General features: G+C 34.7%; 12 protein-coding genes across 12 annotated transcripts; 7 read left to right on the top strand and 5 right to left on the bottom strand. All coding sequences in view use genetic code 12, as the record gives it.

Annotated features, from left to right (window-relative positions):
* Positions 1-14: 14 nt before the first annotated feature.
* MET16 (phosphoadenylyl-sulfate reductase (thioredoxin)) lies at positions 15-1139 on the top strand (the record flags this gene model as incomplete). Its single annotated transcript, XM_007373163.1, has 1 exon — positions 15-1139. One exon carries the CDS (start codon positions 290-292, stop codon positions 1061-1063), a length of 774 nt encoding a protein of 257 aa, XP_007373225.1.
* A 51-nt stretch (positions 1140-1190) lies between these two features.
* SPAPADRAFT_130872 (uncharacterized protein) lies at positions 1191-2984 on the top strand (the record flags this gene model as incomplete). Its single annotated transcript, XM_007373164.1, has 1 exon — positions 1191-2984. The coding sequence occupies one exon, from the start codon at positions 1191-1193 to the stop codon at positions 2982-2984; it is 1794 nt and encodes a 597-aa protein (XP_007373226.1).
* A 311-nt stretch (positions 2985-3295) lies between these two features.
* YDC1 (alkaline dihydroceramidase) lies at positions 3296-4207 on the top strand (the record flags this gene model as incomplete). Its single annotated transcript, XM_007373165.1, has 1 exon — positions 3296-4207. The coding sequence occupies one exon, from the start codon at positions 3296-3298 to the stop codon at positions 4205-4207; it is 912 nt and encodes a 303-aa protein (XP_007373227.1).
* Positions 4208-4214: 7 nt separating this feature from the next.
* MSH2 (mismatch repair ATPase) lies at positions 4215-7190 on the bottom strand (the record flags this gene model as incomplete). Its single annotated transcript, XM_007373166.1, has 1 exon — positions 4215-7190. One exon carries the CDS (start codon positions 7188-7190, stop codon positions 4215-4217), a length of 2976 nt encoding a protein of 991 aa, XP_007373228.1.
* A 259-nt stretch (positions 7191-7449) lies between these two features.
* On the bottom strand, positions 7450-8227 carry SPAPADRAFT_59022 (uncharacterized protein; the record flags this gene model as incomplete). Its single annotated transcript, XM_007373167.1, is given in 2 exon segments — positions 7450-8041; positions 8055-8227. The coding sequence occupies 1 exon segment, from the start codon at positions 7856-7858 to the stop codon at positions 7490-7492; it is 369 nt and encodes a 122-aa protein (XP_007373229.1).
* Positions 8228-9084: 857 nt separating this feature from the next.
* SPAPADRAFT_59023 (uncharacterized protein) lies at positions 9085-9341 on the bottom strand (the record flags this gene model as incomplete). The annotated part of the gene is made up of 2 exons (XM_007373168.1): positions 9085-9229; positions 9253-9341. The coding sequence occupies 2 exons, from the start codon at positions 9339-9341 to the stop codon at positions 9085-9087; spliced, it is 234 nt and encodes a 77-aa protein (XP_007373230.1).
* Positions 9342-9995: 654 nt separating this feature from the next.
* On the top strand, positions 9996-11011 carry ZRT1 (Zrt1p; the record flags this gene model as incomplete). Its single annotated transcript, XM_007373169.1, has 1 exon — positions 9996-11011. One exon carries the CDS (start codon positions 10136-10138, stop codon positions 10961-10963), a length of 828 nt encoding a protein of 275 aa, XP_007373231.1.
* Positions 11012-11142: 131 nt separating this feature from the next.
* Positions 11143-11793, top strand: SPAPADRAFT_59025 (YbhB/YbcL family Raf kinase inhibitor-like protein; the record flags this gene model as incomplete). Its single annotated transcript, XM_007373170.1, has 1 exon — positions 11143-11793. The coding sequence occupies one exon, from the start codon at positions 11165-11167 to the stop codon at positions 11762-11764; it is 600 nt and encodes a 199-aa protein (XP_007373232.1).
* A 137-nt stretch (positions 11794-11930) lies between these two features.
* On the top strand, positions 11931-13939 carry SPAPADRAFT_59026 (fungal specific transcription factor domain-containing protein; the record flags this gene model as incomplete). The annotated part of the gene is made up of 1 exon (XM_007373171.1): positions 11931-13939. One exon carries the CDS (start codon positions 12184-12186, stop codon positions 13861-13863), a length of 1680 nt encoding a protein of 559 aa, XP_007373233.1.
* A 279-nt stretch (positions 13940-14218) lies between these two features.
* On the bottom strand, positions 14219-16695 carry ADE1 (phosphoribosylaminoimidazolesuccinocarboxamide synthase; the record flags this gene model as incomplete). The annotated part of the gene is made up of 1 exon (XM_007373172.1): positions 14219-16695. The coding sequence occupies one exon, from the start codon at positions 16673-16675 to the stop codon at positions 15749-15751; it is 927 nt and encodes a 308-aa protein (XP_007373234.1).
* KIN3 (serine/threonine protein kinase) lies at positions 14274-15740 on the top strand (the record flags this gene model as incomplete). Its single annotated transcript, XM_007373173.1, has 1 exon — positions 14274-15740. One exon carries the CDS (start codon positions 14274-14276, stop codon positions 15738-15740), a length of 1467 nt encoding a protein of 488 aa, XP_007373235.1.
* Positions 16696-16756: 61 nt separating the features above from the next.
* Positions 16757-19226, bottom strand: SPAPADRAFT_69954 (alpha-mannosyltransferase; the record flags this gene model as incomplete). The annotated part of the gene is made up of 3 exons (XM_007373174.1): positions 16757-18689; positions 18787-18811; positions 19180-19226. 3 exons carry the CDS (start codon positions 19224-19226, stop codon positions 16854-16856), a joined length of 1908 nt encoding a protein of 635 aa, XP_007373236.1.
* Between the last annotated feature and the right edge of the window lie 4545 nt (positions 19227-23771).

The raw sequence follows: 23771 nt of genomic DNA on the forward strand, positions 1-23771 counted from the left end.
CTAAAAAGATTCCACAAACAGAAACTGGATGATTTTTCAATCAAAAGGCGGTTACACTTGCCTCGGCTGCAATTTTCTGGTTTCGGATCGGGCTGGATTTAGTTTTATCTCTAGTTGTTTTTTTTTGAAGTCTATCTTCAATTTACGAGAAGTTTCTAATCACGTGAAAATTGAATTTCCTCATGTCACGTGGGCAAGATCTATTGAAAATTTCTATTACTAATTACAATTTTTCAATAGGACTTGCAATCAGATATCTCCACCCCAGAACATCATACTTGAGTTTAAGATGACTAGCCATAATATTCAAATAACTGCCGATCATTTGGATTTCTTAAATGAACAATTGAAGTCGTTGAGTGCTCCAGAAATCATCAGATGGGCATACTATACTTTTCCTAACTTATATCAAACTACTGCTTTTGGATTGACTGGTTTAGTTACAGTAGATATAATTTCCAAACTATCCAAGGAAGTGGGCAGTGAAAAACACTTGATTGACTTAATATTCGTTGATACTTTACATCATTTTCCTCAAACTTATGATTTGGTGAACAACATCAAGGAAAAGTATCAACCAAATCTTCATATCTACAAGCCAATAGATGTTGAAACCGAAAAGGAATTTGCAACAAAGTATGGAGATCAATTGTGGGAAGTTGATGATGCCAAGTATGATTTCTTAGTTAAGGTTGAACCAGCTCAACGTGCATATAAGGAACTTAAAGTTAATGCTGTATTAACCGGTAGAAGGAAATCTCAAGGTGGTGCTCGTGGAGATTTGAAAATTTTAGAAATTGAAGAAACAAGTGGAATTATAAAGATAAATCCATTATGGGATTGGGACTTCAAACAAGTCAAGGCATATATTGATGATAACAAGGTGCCATATAATGAATTATTAGATTTAGGTTATAAATCTATTGGTGATTGGCACTCAACGGTTCCTGTTGCCGACGGTGAAGATGAAAGAGCAGGTAGATGGAAAGGCCAAGCCAAGACTGAATGTGGTATTCATGAAACTAGTAAATTTGCTCGATTTTTGAAAGAGAATCAAAAGTGAGTCAATGTGTATAGATCATAGTGTTCCTAATTAGGAAATAGCCGCGTGTAAGTTGCAAGTGGAATATATAGATAAGCAAAAAAAAAAAAAAAGATTCCGTAAAACCATTGCTCTGTAACATCTACCTATGTTGATGGGGTTGTTACAATTGGTGGTTGAAACTGTTCAATCACATTTAGTGCTATTTCAAATTAGTATAGTTGTCGTTTTAGCAATTTATTATTATGTGCTTGTCCCATTTATATTGTCTCCACTTCGTGCTATACCTGGGCCATATTTCCATAGAGTAAGTTATATTCCCTGGCTAAATGGACAACGAAACGGTACTTGGATCCAAAAAGTGTATGATCTTCATCAACAATATGGTAATATCTTGATATTGTCACCCACTGAAATTAGTGTGAATGGACATTGCAAATTCATCACTGATATTTATACAAAAAATTTCCCTAAATCTAAATTTTATGAAAACTTTAGAAATCATGGTTTTAAAGATAATATATTTGCAAGTTTAGAAAACAATCGCCATTTAAAATATAAGAAGCTTATTATGGCGTTATATAAAAAGCTGGCAATTTTCTCGCCATTGAACAATACTCGCTCGATACTTATCGATGCCCTGCGAGATCTAGTGCAAGCTGTATTTAAAGGTTCAGTTGAAGGATCTGAACCAGATTTATGGAACGCAAGAGCTGAATTAAATATTCATGGTAAGGGAAAAGTAGATCCAAATTGGTTTAACAAATCGGGGTGGTCCAACAACCTTGCAATCGATGTTTATACTCTCTTTGGTGCATTGGCCATGGATGTAGTTACCAGATTTGAATTGGGTAAAGACAGTGGAACTTCCCTTCTTCAATTTACTCAACTGAGAAAATTGATAGCATATCACTGTCAAGTATCAAGCATGGGATTTTGGACTACGCTTGCACCCAAATTTTGGAATTGGGTTGCTTCAAAAGAGATTTTGAAAGCAGCAGATGAGATTCTTAAATTTCAATTAAATCTATATAAGCATGCTGAATTAAATCCCGATTCTAATGGAAAGAACTTAACTACTTTGGGAACTTTAAAACAGAATGGTATTACTGGTGAATATGCATATTCTTTCCTTACGGATAATATATTTGCTGGACATGAAACTACTGCAACCCAATTGACATATTTATTTTACGAATTGTCACGACCAGTAAATTTCCCGTTACAACAACAATTAAGAAAAGAGCTTGCAGAAACATTTGGTCGACCCCTGTCTATTAACGACGTTATCGATGATTTAGAAACAGTTGATTCTCTTCCATATTTGAATGCTGTATTGGATGAAAATTCTCGGGTTCATACATCTATCCCAGGTGCGGAACCAAGAGTAGTGGATAGAAATTATATAGTAGAATTGTCGACTGGAAAGCTAGTTGAAATTCCTATAGGAACAACAATATCATGTCTTCCCTATGCTATCCATCGTCAAGAAAATGTGTTTCCAGATTCGAATAGGTTCATTCCTGAACGTTGGCTCGCCTATCCCGAAGAATGTGAAAAAGACTACCAAGCAAGAATCAAGTTACAAAAAAAGTATATGATGCCATTTGGTAAAGGAATTCGAATGTGTCTTGGTATGAATTTGGCATTAATTGAAATGAAATTAGCCATTGCTAATTTATACTGGCACTACTCTACTAAAATTGATCCTGATTGGTGTGCAATTACGAAATATAACACAAACCAGGCATCGGCGGAAATAAAAATTGGCCGAGCCCCAGCGCGTGGTGGTGCGCACCACGACCACCACCACCACCACCACGGTGGGAACGTTCCAAACACCGACGAAGATAAAATGATAATGTATGATGCATACACTTCCAGGCCATTGTATGATGAGTGTTGGTTGAGGTGGTACAGAGATGATTATAGTTTAACTTAAATTAGTATTATAATTTAGCAAGTATGCATATGTTGCTAAATGGAGGGGTAACTCGCATGGTTTGCGATATTTCACAAGCACCTTCGGTTCACACCGGTTACAAGAAAATGCTGCGATAAGAGGGAAAAATAAAAAAAAAAACCAAGGCGATCTTGACAGGCTTCTCTCCCGCACAGAATTTCCTCTTTGCCTTCGATTCTCTCTCTCCTTCTTCCCCCCCCCCCCTCCTTTTTCAACGTGCAACTAACCCCACGAAGAATAATCCTATACCCCTTTATTCTTATTGTATACCACATTAATAATCAAATAGCATGTTCCCTTTTGCCATTCCGTATCCACCAGAACAAGTACATGGGTACTGGGGTATTGCCACTTCTACTATTGATTGGTGTGAAGAAAATTACGTGGTATCGAGATATATTGCTGAAGCGGTCAACACAGTAACCAATTCAGTATTTATAGCCCTTGCCTCGTTTGCGATTATCCATGCATACAGAAATAAACTAGAACCAAGATTTTTATTCTCAGCTTTGGGGTTTTTACTAGTCGGTATTGGATCGTGGTTATTTCATATGACCTTGCAGTATCATTTTCAACTATTGGATGAATTACCTATGATCTATGCTACTTGTATCCCATTTTGGTCAGTATTTGCCGAGTTTAAAACAAAGAAACAATCAATGTATATTGGATGGGGAATATTCACAGCAGCCAATCTTTTAACAGTTATATACTTATACCTTAGAGATCCTACAATTCACCAAGCAGGTTATGGACTTTTAAATGTTTTAATTATTCTTAGGTCTACGTATTTAAAAGGGAAACACGTTCATGACAAAGTGGCTGGAAAGCAATTGGATAGAACTTGTGTGCTTGGTATTGGCCTTTTCTTGTTTGGCTACTTCCTTTGGAATTTAGATATTCATTTTTGTGATTTTGTTAGATTAACAAGAAGAAATTGGGGAATGCCATATGGATTTGTCTTGGAAGGACATGGATGGTGGCATATCTTTACTGGAGCTGGTGTTTATTGTTCGTTAGTATATCAAGAATATTTGAGATGTTTCTTGACTGGAACTGAAAAGTTTTATGAGTTCAAATGGGTTGGATGGTTTCCAATGATCAACTGTATAGATAAATTCGGGCTTGAAAGACATCGGTCAGTTCAAAAATTGGCAGAACAAGATGCTGTTTATTATGAACAGTATAAAAAGGATATCTAGAAAAGTTTTATAATAAAGCTATAATTTCTGAAATCAACTTGTCTGATTGTATAGCTTCTGATTCTTTGGATAAAATCTCCTTCAATTTGGCGATTGTAGTTGTGGAATCAAATTTACATTTGGTACCATCATAACATTCGGCTTTCCAAGATTTCAAGATCAGCTTTAATTTCTTGACCCCAGTAGTAACCTCTTCGGGTGAACATTTGGTTCGTTTAGATTGGATATATTCGTTATCAGCATCGTCTTGTTTTTCTTCCTGCAACTCGGAAGCTTTCCTCTTAGCCATGTTGATTATCTTAGTAGGGAACTTGACTAATTCTGCAACATGAATACCGAATGATTTATCTGAGATTCCTGGTTCTACTTTATACATTAACGTAATATCATCATCTTCTTTAGCATCAGTCTTTTCCAAATGAGCAACAACGTGTAGGTTATCTACTTTGTTGGGATATTTTTCTGACAATTGATTTAATTCATGGAAATGAGTTGCAAATAATGAAAAGCATTGTTTGGAACTGATCAAATGTTCACTTATAGACCAAGCCAATCCAAACCCATCATAGGTGGAAGTTCCTCTACCTAATTCATCAATGATGATTAAAGAATTGTGTGTAGCAGTAGCCAAGATTGAAGATGTTTCTAACATTTCAATCATAAAAGTTGATAATCCTTTCAATTGAGAATCTCCTGCACCAACACGGGATAATATAGCATCAAAAATAGGTATTTCTGGAATGAAATCGACATCGCTGGCAGGAATAAAACATCCAATTTGACTCATAAGGGCAATAACTCCAATTTGTCTAATATAGGTAGACTTACCTCCCATATTTGGACCTGTTATAATAACAAAGGACTTGCCCTTGGCATTAGAATCATTGGATAAGAAAACGTCATTGGCAATGAAGTTGATATCATCTTGAACTTCAAGTAAAGGATGTCTAGCTTCTTGCAATTGAAGCTTTCTATTTGTGAATTCAACTGATTCAACTTCTGAAGCCAATGGTTGTAATTTAGGTTTAACATAAGCAGTAGGGGCAATCACAGCAACATTGGCAAAACTATTCAATACATCGAGATGAGCAAGACTTAAACTTAAATTGAGGAAAACCAGACTATAAGTCAAGGCAATTTCTAATACTTCTTTAATAAGCTCCTTTTGCTTTTGGTTGTATTCGTGATAAGAATCATAATATTCTTGAGAAAGACCAACAAGTTCCTTGGTAGTAAAGAACACCCCAGCTTTAACCGTTTGTAATTCATTATACTTCTTTCCTTTATTTCTTAAAACAACCGAATCTATTCTTGTAACTCGGAAACACCAACCGTGTTGAATATGTTTCTCCAATTTCAATTTCTTGTCAACTTCCATATTTAAATCATCAGCAACATCAGCATGTAATTGTTTAATATTTGCCAAACTAGATTGTAATTTGTTATTGATTTCAACAAGAGAAGAGTCGAATTCAGGACGAATGTTGAAATCATTATGTAAAAGATCACCTGAATCTAAAGGTGAAAGATCGATTGTAGTTTGAACAAGTTCAGCAAATTTAGTCAATGATTGATAATATTTTTCAATAGGATCAAGCCAATATTTCTTGATATAAGATTTTAATTCTTCTTGGTCTGAACTTTCCAGTAAGGTGGTGGTCAAAGTATCGATTAAGTTAGGTAATGTTAACACCATTTGATATAACTTAACAACATCATCCAATTTCTTATTCTCGTTCCCAGTTGCTTTATGAATGTTTAAAGCAATGTTTTTGGTTAATCGTTTGATATCAGGAACTTGAGGCAAGATATCTTGAGTTACTGCCACTCTTAATCCGGTATTTTCAATCAAAAGTTCAACTAATGCTTGACGTTCTTGAATCAAATTCAAATTGGTTAACGGTTGCTTAAGCCATTGAGATAACAATCTTGAACCAGCAGTGGTTTTACATTTGTTTAGTAATTCAAATATCGATGTGATATTACCAGAAGAGCTCTTGTATGTTGAAGAACCAGCTTGTGGAAAAATATTCAATGCCTTCATGGTGGATGAATCCAATTTCATAAAGTTTGACAAATTGTATTTGTTGATTGTAAACGCTTTATCAGTGTTTAGTTCTCCCAATAAGTCAAGGTATTGAATAAGGGCATTACAACAGGATAAGGACAATGGGAAATCTAAACTGTTGATACCTTTCGAAGTTAAAGTAAGTTCTATGGTAGACTCATTATCATCTTCATCAACTACCAACTTGGTTAAATCCTGTTCAATATCTTTATGGTTGAATGATGACGACTTTGCTGCACTCACCACAATATTTCCAATCTTGTCAAGAACTTGAAATAATTTGATGATCTCAGGATTGCTATTTTCTTCCTGAGGGTTGTAATTGGAAGGCAAAATCACTTCTTTAACACCTAGTTGTAACATTAAACTTTCTAAATTGGAATATAACTCATTGTCATCAAATTCTGACAAGAGAATACTTGAATTCAGAACGTCAATCAAACAAACACCAACTTTCTTACCGGTTGCACCTGATTGAAACTTGACAGCAGCAGTAATTGGATTAGAGCAATCTTGAAACATTCCTTCAAGATTAACTTCGTATTCTTCTGATATAGCTTGCAAATTCCCAGCAGTTGCTGCAGTAATTAACTTGAAAGTTTTGTTATTATAAATCTCCACCTTCAAATGTTTGTCAATAAGACAAAACTTCAATACATTATTGGTGAAGACTTGGTGAGAAATTGTAACGTATCTATTCTTGTTTTGCTGGTTGTATTTAATCACAGACTGGGTCTTGTAAATATTGTCAGCAATTAAATCAGCATCTTCGTCTAGCGCAGTGAAATAGTCTTTATTATGGTCAATGAATCGAATGACAAAACTGTCCTTTGGAGGTAACTGTGAATACTTTCGATAGTACAGTCTTTCATCACCGTTATCAGTGAATTTAAGATCAGGTCTTGTACTTGACATGGTTGCCTATGTTAAAAGAGTATTGAATTCTTGCAACAGCAACTTAAGTCAATATCAAAAATAACAAAAAAAAAAAACGCGCGCGTGTATTTTGATTTTTCCACACCGCGTAAGTTTTCCAGGGGCAAAATACGTCCAGTAAACTGCACCAACACTAATACCGAAGAACAAAATTTAAACTTTCTTGGCGTTGCAACAGATTACGTAAATTTGCAGTCAATTGAGCTGTCTACATAATACTACGGTTTAATCAAGTTTAAGCTATATTTTATTATATATTATATTCCTAACCTGCACACTTAGTATCTGTATTGATCAGATTGGTAGTCAAATGGTGGTTGAGAATCTGGGTGCCATTGTTCTTGGTTACCGTAGTGGCTGTCATAAGCTCTTTGAGCATTGTCAACAGCTTGGCTCTTGGCTTGATCTCTGTCCAAGTAATCTAAACCCTTGGTTTCAAATAACTTGTCAACTTCACCACCAGCAATACCAGCTAATAATTCCTTAGCGAAAGCGTGGCTAACTGGCTTACCTTCCTTTCTTTGCTTATCTTCAAAAAGCTTGACAGCTTCGAAGGAAGCAGCACCAGCAACTAATTCGTGAGAGAATTTACCTTCGTGCTTTTCACCGTAAACTTGTTCGTGGTTGTCCTTTAAGAAATCAAACATTGTGTAGTAGTAATATTAATAAGATTGGGATTAATCCTAAGAAAAAACGAAATAGAAATCAGCTGGTGAAAAATTGGACGACAGTTCTGCTATTTATACTTTTCTCCAACAAATGGATCATCAACAATAGGGGGCGTAAACTGATCCATATAAATTTCTGTAAGGTTCGAAAGTAGAGGGGGGAGGCTTTTGGGTGAAATTTCACATAAAATAATTGCCCAGAAAGGAAGGATGTAGCAGTTTATGACGTGGCCTTTAGTTCGTCTGTTTCAACAATTGTTTCTGGAACAAGGCTTAGAAAATTGTATACTGGTTCAAGTTCCACTTTGCAATATCACAATAAAATTTGAAACAACAGAAGTTTGTTCTGACCGGTTTTGTGTTTGATAGATTACAGTAAAATTCTATGTCAAATTTTTGAGTGTCCAACCAACGTGGAGAAAAAAAAAGTTCGTGGGAGGTTTTTTTTCATGACCGATTAGGGGCGATGCCGCATTGCGCCCATTCACGGATTCCGATTGGAAGAGTAATACAACCAGGAATATGTTGTAGAAGACAATCATTACGCTTATTATTTGAAATTGAAATGTTAATAAACCTTCTAATGTTTAGATAATAGGTTGTAGATTGTAACTAAGTCGCATGCATTATCTATTGTTTTTCGCTAATTTTTTGCAGAAAATGGTTTCATTTTCAACATGACAATACCCAATATCCATTAAATACCCGAGTACTTAGTAACAAAATTACGACGTAAAGACCCTACATCCACGATTAGAAGCGGGGCTGAGTCAAGAATCAATTTTATTGGATAGTTTACATGAAAAAGGGTTAACCTAATTGGAAGAAATGGTATTTGTAGGAACATGTTGTATAAGAAGTATTCAATATCACCTGCAGTATCACCTATCAGTAACAGTTAAATAAAATGAATACAGATTGGAACATTGGTAGAAAACCTTGTACCCGTCGCTGGAAAGGCTAGACCCCAATTTATTGGTTCTCAGTTTTCTTAATGCAAGCAATATAGAGCGAGGCGGTCATACACACACTAACCACATTTAAACTAATTACACCCCCCAAAAGAATGACTTCTGGTGTGTACCTGTATGAATGGATGATATTTTAAGATTGGCTTCTAAACAAAAGTGTAAACGCCAAAAACAACCAGTGCTGAGTTGTGTAATAGTTCAGACGTAGATGAATTATTACACGAAAATAGTCATTCAAATGGTTAGGCTAATTAATAACGACATGCACTGTAATTGAAGTGGAGCTACAATAGCTAAAGAATACGGCTGATTGAATAATCTTTTTATAACCATCACAGTTGTATTGTTTGTTTTAGTTTTACGATTATTTTTTTGAAGGCTTTTTTTAAAATTTCAATCAACGGTGACGCGGCAATATACCAAGACTTTAATTTAATTTCACCAGCTTCGATTGAATAACTTTGTTTAAATATCTTGGCATTTGAATTCATGTTGCAATTTAAGGTTGGAACATGAAAAAAAAGAGGGATGTCATCAACCTTGATGGTTATTTCTCCAATTTCAGCACAAAAATTCAGCCGCACATTCACCTTCATTAACCAAATCTAGGGCGAAATCATACAAATATGAGATATGGCGATATTTAAGGTTTTAAATATGCTTGGCAACACCACCAGGGTGTTTGGGATGGAATAAATTGTATTTAAAAGGAGGGAAGTCATCCAAGTGGGATTGCACTTACAAGATATGGCTTTTTATTATCATCGAAACTATGAAGCTTTTACCATACATAAGTTTATTAGCCTTAACTTCTGGAGAAGTAGTTAGGGTGACTAAGTACATTGCTCCTACTTTAGTCAAAAGGGTAGATCCAGTACAAACAACAGCAGTAACTAGTTGTCACTTCCATGACAATGTTCAATTTTGCATTGATGGTCACGGAAATGAAGGTTCAATGGTCCCAGCACCTACCGACAAAGCCAATGCACCTAAAGAGTATACTGGTTGTCATAGTCATGGTAGTGAAGTGTTTTGTTTACACAACGGGAAAGATGTTGAATTTGTGAAATTGGATGAAGCTGGTGATCATGAAGAAACTGGGAAATCAGGAAAAAAGTGCCACTTTCATGCAGGTGTAGAACATTGCGTAGATGATGGCGAAGAGAAGTCAGTTCAATGTGACCGTGTTGACCGAGATTACAATATCCGTCTTAGAATTGGGTTATTATTTGTCATATTAGTTACTAGTGCCATTGGGGCTTTTGGTCCAATGTTTTTAAAGAAAATGTTTAATTTGGATTTGGAAGGAATGATAATTACTATTATCAAACAATTCGGTACTGGGATCATTATATCTACTGCATTTGTTCACCTTATGACTCATGCCGATTTGATGTGGTCAAATGCCTGTCTTGCTGATAAGATTCATTATGAAGCAACAGGAACTGCACTTACCATGGCAGGAATATTTGTTGCGTTTGTAATTGAATTTATTGCAAGTAGAGCACTTAAGTCAAGAACTGCAAAAACACAACAAGTACAAGATACTGAAGTTTCTAGAGATTCAAAAGAAGATCAAACTTCGATTGTTTCATCCTCTCCTAGTTTAATTTCATTGCATGGAATTTCTTCCAAAGACAAAATATCCGTGGTTATAATGGAAGCTGGGATTATTTTCCATTCAATTCTTATTGGTATAACATTGGTTGTTGCCGGTGATGCATATTTCATTACATTGTTCATTGTTATTGTATTCCACCAATTTTTCGAAGGTCTTGCCCTTGGTTCAAGGATTGTGGGGTTGAAGAATACTGCCCTTATGACGAAATTGATCATGGCTCTTGTGTTTGCATTAATAACACCAATTGGTATGGCTATTGGTATTGGTACATTGAAAACATTCAATGGTAATGATCCTTCAACTTTGATTGCATTGGCCACACTTGATTCCTTTTCCGCAGGGGTATTGTTATGGACTGGTTTAATTGAAATGTGGAGTCAAGATTGGTTGCATGGATATTTGTCAAATGCACCAATTACAAAGACTATTTTTGCAATGTTGGCATTGGTTGCAGGGTTAATCTTAATGAGTTTACTTGGTAATTGGGCTTAGCTATTGTATACTCTATTTTAGTGTTTATTAAAAATTCGGAGATAACTTTTAAAATTCGTGTAGGTTTTTTTATAGAGACATCGGAGATAAAGGAGTTAATCAAATTAGCACAAAACAAAAAAAGAAACATATATAAACAGGGGAAGATTACGCCATGAATGCAAGGCTCAGAAATAATCAGGGAATACTCTGTAATCATTAATGTCGTCATTTTTAGCTCGTTGGATTGGTTATCTTTTATACAATTTTAGAGGTAGAGATCATGGTCTTGCTGTAAGATTGCTTAACCTTGAAGATCAAAACCCAGAAATTGAATTAACTAGTGCGGTATTTAACGATAATGATTACATGCCACTCAGTAGCGCTGGTACAGGTGTTGGTGATAATCTTTCCCCTGAATTGAAAATTGTCTTACCAAGTGGCGATTCTGCTACAGGCTCGTTGGTATTAGTTTGTCAGGATCTTGATGCTCCCTTGCCAAATCCAATTACTCATTTGTTTGCCTACGATATTCCAACCAATAAAACTGAGTTCAAACAAGGCGATTTGAACGAAACAGATACCCCTGAAGGGTTCAAATTTGGTTCAGGTGCATTTGGACGTGTTGGATATATTGGTCCTCGTCCTATCCCATGCCATGGCGATCATCGTTACATCTTCCAAGTGTTTGCAATTAATGAAAAGGCAACAAAGGAGTTCCGGGAATTAGATACCAGACCCGACCTTTCACGTGCCATTGAAATAATGAAAGATAACGTTATCAGTTACGGGAAACTTACCGGATTATATAAACGTGATTAGATTATAAATCGTTTATAAAAATTTCAAGTAATTTTTTTTTTTTACAACCAAATGCAGCGCCCCCTCTTTCTGTGTTATTTAAAGTGATCATTGTTCTTGTTAGCCACACAAATTTAAAACAATGAATTGGCTATAAAAATCTTTTTCCTTTCTTGTAAACAACGAAAGAACGTTGGAACGTTATGAGTGGTGGCCCTACTGTTCACACGAAAAGGTCTAAATATTCTTCTCCCTGTGATTTATGTTCTAGTCGTCGTATCCGATGTTCAGAACAAAGGCCGTGCCTAGGATGTATTAAACGTGGGGTGGAATGTACTAACAATAGAATTAAAAAGAAGACTGGTCCAAAGGGCAGTCGAAATAAGCAGAACATTACCAACAAGTTCCCTTTAAACGGCAATGGTCTTCATATTCAGATGATGCTGCTGGTACTGCTGCTGATTCAGCTGCCACGACAAGAACTGTCTCAGCTGCTGGTACTGCCACCACAAATCAATCAACACACACTGCCACCACACCTTGGGTTTAATCCTGGCGGTGAACCATTCATATTCAAGTATCCTATCTCCACTATATTGAAGTATCTTGATATCTACCAAAAGATGTTTTATGGTATTTGGCCAGTTTTAAATATAAATAGGCTAATATCACAGTTGATATCGATCAATTTCCATGAAGACATGACTCGTGAAGCATCGATTATTTACACGCAAGTGTTAGCCATTTGTGGGGCAATTTCAATGCAAGTTACATTTCTTACTGAAAAGGCAAAGTTAATTCAAGGACAAGGTATAGATGCCGAATCGTGTATAAAAGAATGTATCGCAATTCGTGAGAAGTTTAACCATAAGTTAGATCTTGATGATGATATCTTGACAACATCATTATTTCTTTATGAATATTATATAAACACTTCTGGTGGAACAAAAGCAGCCATGCTTTATTTACGCGAGGCAATATCTATGGCTCAAATAATGGGATTGCATGATACAGCAACATATAACAACAAAACTGCAGGGGAAATTCACAGACTAAGAAAGTTGTATTATATGTTGATGATTACCGAGAGGTATATGTCTATTGAAGATGGATTGCCAGTTATATTGGATGCCTGCATTCCATTTCCACTGTTGGAAGATGAAGAATATCCTGATTTACTTACTGGGTTTACCGAATTACTTAAGTTATTTTCCGTACCTGACAAATCATTCTTCGATAAGATGGTTCAAATAAGGAAAATGTCAAGTAATATGGAATTTCTTTCTAACTTCTTCCATGAGTCTTCAACACCACCTTCTCAACGTTGGTTAGTTGATGTGGATAAACGCCTTGACAATATCAAGGTTTTGAATTTTATTTCTGATATTCAGAAAGTTAATATATTGTTGTCTAAACATTGGATGAAATCCTTGAATTGGCATATTGCTTATAAAAATGGATTATTGGATAAGGATAGTACTGAAGAAAATAGCTTAAGTTTAACATATCCGAAAACTATCGCACATGAATTTTTGAAATCAGTGACTAACTTACCAATTTTTGCATTTGAATCCAACGGACCAGGCGTGGTTGTTAAGTTGTTAGAAATTGCTCAAGGCTTAGCCGATTCCATTAATGACATGGCGTTAGTACGAGAAAATTACAATTCAATTCCAATTCATGATACATTACATTCAATTTTCACTTTGATTGCCAAATTCAAAACTGAAGTAACTTTACCAACAGAGTTATATAGAAGAATTGAAACAATGGTTAATAGTTATTCAGTACCAAGACCAATTGGATATCTCGAAGAACTTTCATCCGAGTCTGATCAATCAGAAGACAATCAATATTCACGATTCAGGGAAAACTTGGATGACGACTTTATTACAAAGTTGAATGATTCTGTATTTAATAACTCCCAGGATCCATTCCCATTTGAAGAATTGGAAAATACAAATGATCCAAAGGAGATTTATAATAGGATTACCAGCAGACTAACTCCGCAGCAGATGGAAACTTTTGAGTATTTATTAGCATCAACTGTCAATTCAACACCAAGAATGCCCTCACCTTTATCAACTCAACTAGGACTCAACAAACAATTTAATGTGTAAGCTTTTAATAATATGTATAATTTGTATAATTTATGAATAAAATGGGCACTTTTGTAGTGCATTTGAATAGACGCTCTAATTAATACTCCCAGAGGGATCTGTATTACTAGCTACATTTACCACAAAAACATTCTTGATTTTATTGAAACTGAAATCAACAGTTCTTTGATTGGTAAGTCGATATAGGAATCATGCCATCGATGAAAATTGAGTTGCCTTTTTTTTTTTTGCACCCTATGCAAAAATTCGTATATTATTTTTTGTGTCTTTTTTTTTTGCTCATAACCAACTTCCTAAATTGGATGTTTAATAAACATTTGAAATTTTTGAGGGTTTTGATTTGAGATATAGACTCGTCTGAATTAGCCAAATCAAGGTAATCAGAACAGCTACTTTATCACTACCTCACCATGATATCTTCTGAATATGATGCATTAGAAATAATTGGTAAAGGATCCTTTGGTACTGTACGAAAAGTTCGTCATAAAACCACGGGGGAAATCCTTGTTCGTAAGGAAATTGAATATACTTCTATGAATGATCATGAAAAGCAACAACTTGTTTCTGAATTGAGAATCTTACGTGAACTAACCCATCCTAACATAGTCAAGTATTATCATGACGAACATTTACCCGAACGAAAGTCAATTCATATATATATGGAATATTGTGATGGTGGAGATTTAGCCAAAGTTATATCCAATTTTAAAAAGAATAAGGAGTCCATACCGGAAGAATTTATATGGCAAGTTTTAGTTCAAACTCTATTAGCATTGTATCGATGTCATTATGGACAAGATGCACCAAAAGTCAACTTGTTTGGAAGTAGTAAACTGCCGAATGTTAAAGGGGAAGCTGTTATACATAGAGATATAAAGCCTGATAACATATTCTTGATAAACTCAGGTAAAACTGTTAAACTAGGAGATTTTGGATTAGCCAAGATGTTGACCTCGAAGAATGATTTCGCAAAGACCTATGTTGGTACTCCTTACTATATGTCGCCAGAAGTATTGATTGACAATCCGTATTCTGCCGTGTGTGACATCTGGTCATTAGGATGTGTCCTATATGAAATGTGTAGTTTACAACCTCCATTTCAAGCCAAGACTCATTTACAATTACAAAGCAAGATTAAATTAGGGGTAATACCCGATTTACCAGATACTTATTCTTCTCAGCTTAAAATGATTATAAAGGAATGTATTACGGTTGATCCAGACTTACGTCCTTCATGTTTTGATCTTATGGAATCACTTTCGATCAGGTTTATTAGAAAGGAAATGGAATTAAAAGAGACTACTTCTAATTTAAATGAATTCCAAACACAATTGTTGACCAAGTCAGAAGAATTAAAAAAGAAGGAAATCAACTTGAATGGCATCGAAAGAAAATTATTGACTCAAAAAGAAGAATTGGACCAGAATTTGATTATCCAAAAGAAATATCTTAAAAAGCTTGAAGATGAGTTAAGAGAAGAGTTTGAATTGAAGAAAAGAGCCATGGACCTAGAAGCAAAAGAAGTAAGATTAGGATATCAGCGAGAATTCAAATTGGTGGTGGAACAAGAAGTTCAAGAACGAGTTAAGGAGATACTTAATAACGAATATAGAAAGAATTTAGCACAACAATCGCCCCGAGTTTACCATGCTGAAGTTCAATCACCTAAACCTAGAGGTCCTAAGGAATTATTTGAAGAGGCCAGGAGAACTCCCTTGAAAAACAGAAATAATGAAGATATAGATCATAGGACATCACCCATCAGATATCAAGGTGCCATCAAGAAAAGAGTAACTGATGAACGAGAACGATTAAATTTAGACAAGAGACATACCCCAGAATTTGAAGAGGTTTACCTTCGAAAGAATTATCGTTAATATATAGTCTAATCAACCCACTTTTCTCCAGTTAAACTTTCATAAGCTTCAATATACTTTTCTTTAGATTTGATTGCAATTTCTTCACTCATTTTAACTCCATCTTTACCGGCAAGATTGTTGGAAGTTAACCAATCTCTCAAGAATTGTTTATCATAAGAGTCTTGAGACTTACCAAGTTCAAAGGTTTTTGCATTCCAAAATCTTGAAGAGTCAGGGGTTAATACTTCATCAACAAGAACTACATTATCTTGAGCATCTAATCCAAATTCAAACTTTGTATCGGCGATAATAATTCCCCTGGTTTTAGCAAATTCCTTAGCCTTGGAATAAAGTTCAATAGCTTTACTAGCTAACTTGTCACACAATTCTTGGCCGACAATCTTGGCTGCTTGTTCAGGGGATATATTTTCGTCATGTTCACCTTGTTCAGCTTTAGTAGAAGGAGTAAAGATCGGGGTTGGGAATTCTTGAGATTCTACTAAACCTTCTGGTGCAGGTAAACCGTGGACGGTTCCAGATTTCTTGTACTCTTTCCAAGCAGAACCGGTAATAAATCCTCTAACAATAACTTCTAAGGGAATTAATTTCAATTTCTTGACGAGCAAGGATCTGCCAGATAATTGAGCTTTGTACTTTGGTTGAGATAATTCTTGGGGCAATTTAGCAAATAAATGTTCATCATCGTTATTGGATAAAATCAAATGATTTGGAATTGCATCACCTAAAAAGTTGAACCAAAATTCAGACAATTTGGTCAAGATCTTACCCTTGTTTGGAATACCATTACTCATTATAACATCGTAAGCAGAAATTCTATCAGTAGCAACAAACAATAAAGTGTCGTTATCAACTTGATAAATATCTCTAACCTTACCTCTGGCTATCAATGGCAAGATACTATCCAAATTGGTTGAAGTGAGTGAGTCTGACATGGTGTGAATACGATTTGAGTAGTGAAGAACAGGATGTAATTTGAGATGGCCAGTTTTTTTTTTTTTTGGGGGGGGGGGGGAGGTGTGAAGATGATGGAACACAATTTATTATCGCGAAATTTCAAAATGACTCTGTTCGAGAGAGTCAAGGCTAAGCCGCAGTGAAAAATATCTATATCTATAAACTCAACCAAACATCCCCATAATATGCCATTATATCCTTTGCCGTATCGTTGAATGTTATTATCTGTCCAAACTCTGGGTTATCATCACCACCAATTCGTGAATATGCGCAATATAGCTTGGATCTACAATATCTACGATCTGGAACCCATCCTCTACTTGGTTGATTATCACGGTTTCTCATGTAAGTGAAGGTTGGTGGTATTGGTGGAATTATACCATGACTTGGTCGAAGTAGTGATTCAAAGATCAGTCGAAGCTCTACGGGATCATTTGAAAACCTAGCACCAATGCTTGCTTCCTTGTTATAATCTACCATTTTAGCACGTTCACAAAATCTGAATCCAGAATTTATCCATAGCAAATGTCCATCGTGGGCACTTAAATGGGCAGGATGAGAAGAACAAATTTCCTTGGTGGGTTCGTCCTCCTTTGAGAAATTACCAATTGCAGCTGCAAAATTTGGTTCAAATTCATATGATTCATCCCCATCGAACGCCATACCTAACCAATAATACTCTTTTTCTCCATAAACTTCCCGATTCACAGGTTCAAAGAAACTTAATTGCAACATCATAAGTAAGGACCTGAAATGTTGTTTCTTATTGAATAATACTAATCCTGATTCCATATAATGACCCAACCCTTTAAAAAATTCTCGATTCAAAGTATGACTTGTCATCATGGGGATATCAAACATTAAGTTATCAATAATGCTTGGTCCCAAAGATTTGAAAAAGTTTATTGAATCTTTGCCACGGAATTCCAGACTTCTATCCTTGAAGAAATACGCTCCAGTATCTTGATATTCTTTGATTTTGAAGAAAAATTCGGGACTTTCAAGGATTACACTGTCACAATCAATTAACATAAATTCTTCAAATGAATTGAAAATATTTGCCAAAAGTTTCTTTGTGAATCCGTTGAATCGTGGCCAATAAGCTGGTACAATTGAATTTTTAATATTAACAAACCAAATATCCTGACGCGGTAAACCTTCACCTGGCGTCCAATAGTTGTTTCCAAGAATACTGGCAACTTTATTATATGAGAATGGCAATTGGGTAAAATCATCACGGGCAGCAGCAAGGATTCTCTGTTTTGATTCAAGTGAAAAATCTTCATCGACTAATATTTGAATGGGGTATTTATTCTTTAATGCTCGTAATACCCGGATTAATCTTTCGGTATTCTCAATATGTTTTTCACCTATTGTTAATACAATACCTCTACCATTGAACTTCTCTTGGAATCTATTGAACCAGTATGGGTTCAACAGAATGGGCTCAGGTGCTCCTGGTACATCGAAATAAGTTTTCCCCGTCCAATCTTCATATATTGGCGCTTCTCCTGATAACCAAGGATATATTCTTTTCTCGAACGTGTGAGATCCTTTAAAAAGATCAATGCTGTTGTCCTTCAACAATGCCTCATTGTTTTCAGTCAAGGGTTTTTGATTTTGGAAATGTTGGTCTTTTGGTCCTATGTAACATTTATTAAATACTCGTAAAATTGAAATAGTGTCTCTAATTTTTGGTTGATGTCTCACAAAGTTTGCTTTTTTATATTCTCTTCTGATTGTATCCTCATTTTTGTTGGCCCCCATTTCTCTTTTAAACCGGGCAAAATCAGGAGAATTGAACTGGGGAGCGAAATCATCATTTGCATCAAAGGAATAATTTGGATCTATTGAATATAAAGTCTTGAAGTAAAGATCACATCGTTGATTGAAATCCAAGGAAAGGATCGAATCAATATTATGGTTTTGTAGCATGATATCATATACTGACGAACGTTTATCGACCAATTCTTGTTTTAGTTGTGAAACAACCTCATCACTGTTAAGATCAAATGGGGTCTGTGGTTGGTCATCTAGGATGGCGTAGGAACCAATCTGTCGTTCTATTTTATTTTGGTTAGTTATGTACAACCAAAGAACTACCAACAGTACTACTCCACCAATTATGTTGCTTCTAATACTTCTATTTCGCATACGGACAGATGTTAAAACATTTAAGCAAGGTTGTAAAAAGAGTAAATAAATAAAAAAAAAAAAAGAAAACTTTTTTTAATCAAAGCAGGGTTCAATGAATAACACGTCGAGCTTAGGAGCAAGAATAAATGGCCTATTGTAATGACATTGTGATCTTTGTGGCTTATGTCGTGAAATTAAATGCGATTCGTAGTATGGGGGAGAATAGAAAAGTGCAAAGTGCGAATTATTTTAGCAAACTTTTTTTTTTGCCATCTAACATATTTATTTCTTTTTTTAGATCTAAGACAGAGATTATTTAAATTATGAACGTTGATTAGACTTGTACATTGGGAAAATTAACCCCAAAAATATCCTAATAAGAGAATATATCATTTTCAATAATAAATTTAAGAACTTTTGAACGTATACTCTTTTCTGGTGTAACCAACTGTTCTGAAATTATTTATTATTTAGATTCATTCCGTACAAAAAAAAAATTCCATTAATAAAAAATATTTTACGTAATTATTTGTAGAGCATAAAGAGATACGCAGATTCAGAAGGGGGGTATGGCCCAAAGTGCAAAATGATTGGAAATTTGGGAAAATTCATGATCTAATGCTACAGCATTGATTATTTTTTTACCGCCAAAGCTTTAATGCTTTTCAATTCCTCCATTTTAGCATGAAATCTCTGGTTGGGTGAAAACTTGCCATAGCCACTATCTGTGACAAAGCACCCTTTTACTTTTTTTATTATTTTTTACATAGCCTACTCATTTTGTAATTCACAAAAATACCTCAATTTATAACCAGTATAATGTAATTTGAACCTGCCCAGGTTTGTAAGAACTGCCACGTCGGAAATTAATCGGAGATCTAGATATGATTTGGTATCATGCAAGATTTTTCTGGGCCGCGCGCTTAATTTGCGTTTAGATCGTAAACCTGCGTGCCGTTTTAATTAAATATGTTGCTCTTTAATATTTTAATTGCTAGCCTTTACCATACAGTTGGTAACAATTAATCTAATCAAACTACAACTTTTAGAAAAAGAAAATATGTTTGTATAATTATTCGAAAAAAATTAGCAAATATACCAAAAAATGATCATGTTGAGGATGTAAACATTTTATCGGGTGCACAAGGGGTGATGTAGAAGATATACAAGGTCGGATAGTCAAGATCAGGTTAATGGTGAAATTCACAAATTTAGATTACCAGTCATTGATCTTATCCAGTGGTGCCAACGGAGAAAAGAAAGGAGGGGATTACAATGTAATGACGAATCCAAGGATGCTGATCATGCAACAGGAATAGATTCTACTGAAATTAAAGAAATTGCTCCAGTTAGTAATAAAGATAAGGAGGGAGAATCTACCGATTTCCTAGACAGTGTCTCTAACATATAATGCATTTCCAAAGAATGTATAATCCTCCAATTACTAGATGCCTAATGGTAGATTAGAAACGACCGAGTATTCTCTAGAGGTATCCGAACGTTTTGATTTAGACGAGGAAGCAGTTACAGGATCCATTAGTATAAAGGTTAGAATATGGATTTCTATTGTTACAACTAATACTTGTATATCCACATCATTTTTAGGATAGATTACAAGAGCAGATAAAACTATAAACAGTTCTGGCACATTGTGTATATCAAAACCAAGATTCTCTACACAACAAAAGTAACTAATGGTGATATTAAACCAAGGATTCATACAATAAGCATTGATTGGATTAGTCCATACTTTGATCAGTCTGTTAAAAGTAGTAGCAAATCAAGTTATATTTATCACAAGTACAGCAATTAAAAATACCAACGACAATTTATCATAAGCTCAGATCATTGTTTCTAGTGATGATACAATAAAAATCTATCCAGATCCTACAACCACCAAACTAACAGTCCCTGTACATGAATAGATGTAAAAGAGTCGAATCTAATTAGAATAGGGATCACCATCCTGTTATTTGCAATATTAATTGTTCCAATCACAGCAATGTAATATTCAAGTATCATCTGGTGTATTGATTAAGATTAAATAGAATAATCATTTGATATATACTGTTATAATTCTAAAATACATCATATTGAAGTTCATATAATGTCAGTGTAGGACAAAATTTCGTTAATTGCTTAATTATCTTTTTCATAAATGTATGCTCGATATACATCGATAATATCAATTGTTCAAATGGTATAAATATCCTCATAAATTATAAAAACAGTGTGGTAGATTAGTAATGTACCTTTTTTTTTTCCAGCTATTAGTTTGACAAGTGCAATAAACTCGCTTGTTAATACATAATCCAAATTCTAGTTTTAGTACATCTACATAAATGAGGTACCTAGTACAACCTTAAATGTATCAACAAAATAGTGTGAATGATATAGTATTCTTCCTATTGAATAAAACTTGGATTCTTTGAATGTTTGAATTGTTAATATTAGAATTAACAAATATGAAATTGTTGGAACCTATTCAAAAGTGATTTTGTAGAATATGACTAATTGGAGTAAAAAGCGAGTTTAGTTGGTTATAATTAAGCTGATTCCACATGAAGCAGCATAAATGGGATTGTTTTTATTATCCCTTTTTGTTGAAATAACAGGTATAGCGAAATAAACAATCATCTGTATTTTTTTTTCTTTTGGCCAACCTACACTACTGCTTCGTTTGTTAAGTAATTATACTTATTACCATTCAAATCAATAAATAATATCATTGGTAAACAAAAACTATAATATGAAAATAATACGCTCTGCATATGAATCCTTAATGCAGACATTTTCATACGAAATAATACTTTCCAATTTCAAATCCTGGTTGTGTAAAATCAAATAAAAAAAAGCCGCATATGGCTGTTTTAGCTAATCTATACGATATGAATCAGTGGGAGAAAAAAACTTGGGAGAGCATTTGCCAAGCATTTGCCAAGCATTTCATCAATATATTCAGGTACAAATGAACACAGGGGACCAGTTTATTAAATCCACTAAGATAGAGTTGCTTGGCACTTCAAAGTGAATAGAAAAAAAAAACTAGGAAATAAGGTATTGCTTTTTGATTGTTAGCTAAAAAAATAATACCGTAACTTTACCTTGTTTGCAAAACTGTGCCTTTCAAATTAGCTGGCTAACAAATTAACTCCTTGAAGCTTGGTCAACCATACGAACGAGGTTTTTTATAGAAACAACATATCTTTTTGAATTGTGTTTCAGGTTCTTGCTTCAAGCTGCATTTGCGAGGTCATAAATGCCGAAGACAAGCTTGATTCATGATACCTTTGTGCTTGTTTTGATTCCTTTCCGTCACAGGTTTTGGGACTTTCAGCCGCGTTTAACCTTTAGAAAGGAGGGTACTGATCGTTCCTTGCCTCAAGTGGGGTCGTTGGTATTGCAACAAAGAAACATGATCTTCGTTAGTGCCAAGACGGTATCGAGTTTTGCAACCGTTGTAAATGCAACAAAAAAATAGATTTCGTTGCAAACAACCACCAACAATAGTAAAGTTTAAAATATATTTTTTTGCGCAGGCCAAAGCTTTAATGTTTACAAGATAGACTAATAACTTGGTATTTCTTATAGGTTTTGAGCATCTTTGGGATGCGTGCTAAATATAGGAGGAGGTAATCCAGAGTTGTTAATGCACGTCGTTCCTAATTTAGTACCATTGTTTCAATTTTAGTTACTATACGCAAAGATCGTAAGATTGATTGATAATCCTTTTCTCCATTGTTTAAATAAAGTAGAACGTGTCTAAATTAACCTCAAATTTATAATTTGAAACAAACTTTATAACAGTATAAATTACATTTACATTTGAAAACATTAATCCTTGTAAAGAGTTCCAATGAAAACAAGAAGCTATCCAATTGGGAATTAGCATACTGGGAAATTCTCTTTAAACATGAATTTTCACTGAAGAGGAATATAATCAAACATGTGTCAAGAGATGTGGTTTGTATAATAATAAATTACATGTAACTATATGTAGTTCCAAAACCATTAGCTGATTTTGTGTTTCTTTTAGTTCACCCCATCTGAAGCACCTTGATAAGTAACCTTCTTTTTATACAATCCTTTCTTGTAACTTACCAAAAATACCTATTTGTAACGAGCCCAAAAAGCGTATCCACATTCATGTATATGGCGTAATAAGTGCGATGTACACGAAGCATCCTGAATATTCTACCTTCTATACAATTGTTTCTCAATTGTACTTAAACAGTCACATTTAAAGATATTTACTAAAATCATTCCATTTGTTTTGAATACTACTTTTGTTTACTACTATCTAAAAGTTAATTCAAATTTATAATTATACCCATTGTTCTAAACGTGCAGACCATATTTTCCAGGTTTGTATACAATTACATTCTCTCAGTTGGTATATATTATTGCCCAATTCCCAATTTAATAGATTCTTCTTCAGGTGTTTTATTTTTCTAATTATAGAAGCATAAGCCGTCAGCCGTTACATTCGTTTTAAACGTTTATGAGAATACAATGAAATTAACTTCAATCATAGCAACCACGGCTTTATTGACATACGCTATTACTCTAAATGTTGACTATTTAATTCAACGAGATCAAGTTCCTGTAGTAGAGTTGGGTATTGATGGCGACACATTTTCAATTCCTACCATTATTGCTAAGAGAGCAGACGATGATCCAGATGCACCAGATGAAGATATTGATTCATCTACCACTGAAGAATCTACCACTGAGGAATCCACAACCGAGGAGTCTACTACTGAGGAGTCTACAACTGAGGAGTCTACAACTGAAGAATCCACCACTGAGGAGTCCACTACCGAAGAGACTACAACTGAAGAATCTACTACTGAAGAATCTACAACTGAAGAATCTACCACCGAGGAGTCTACTACTGAGGAGTCTACCACCGAGGAGTCCACTACAGAGGAGTCTACA

This window comes from Spathaspora passalidarum, assembly GCF_000223485.1.
Source record: "Spathaspora passalidarum NRRL Y-27907 unplaced genomic scaffold SPAPAscaffold_1, whole genome shotgun sequence".
NCBI lineage: Eukaryota > Fungi > Ascomycota > Pichiomycetes > Serinales > Debaryomycetaceae > Spathaspora > Spathaspora passalidarum.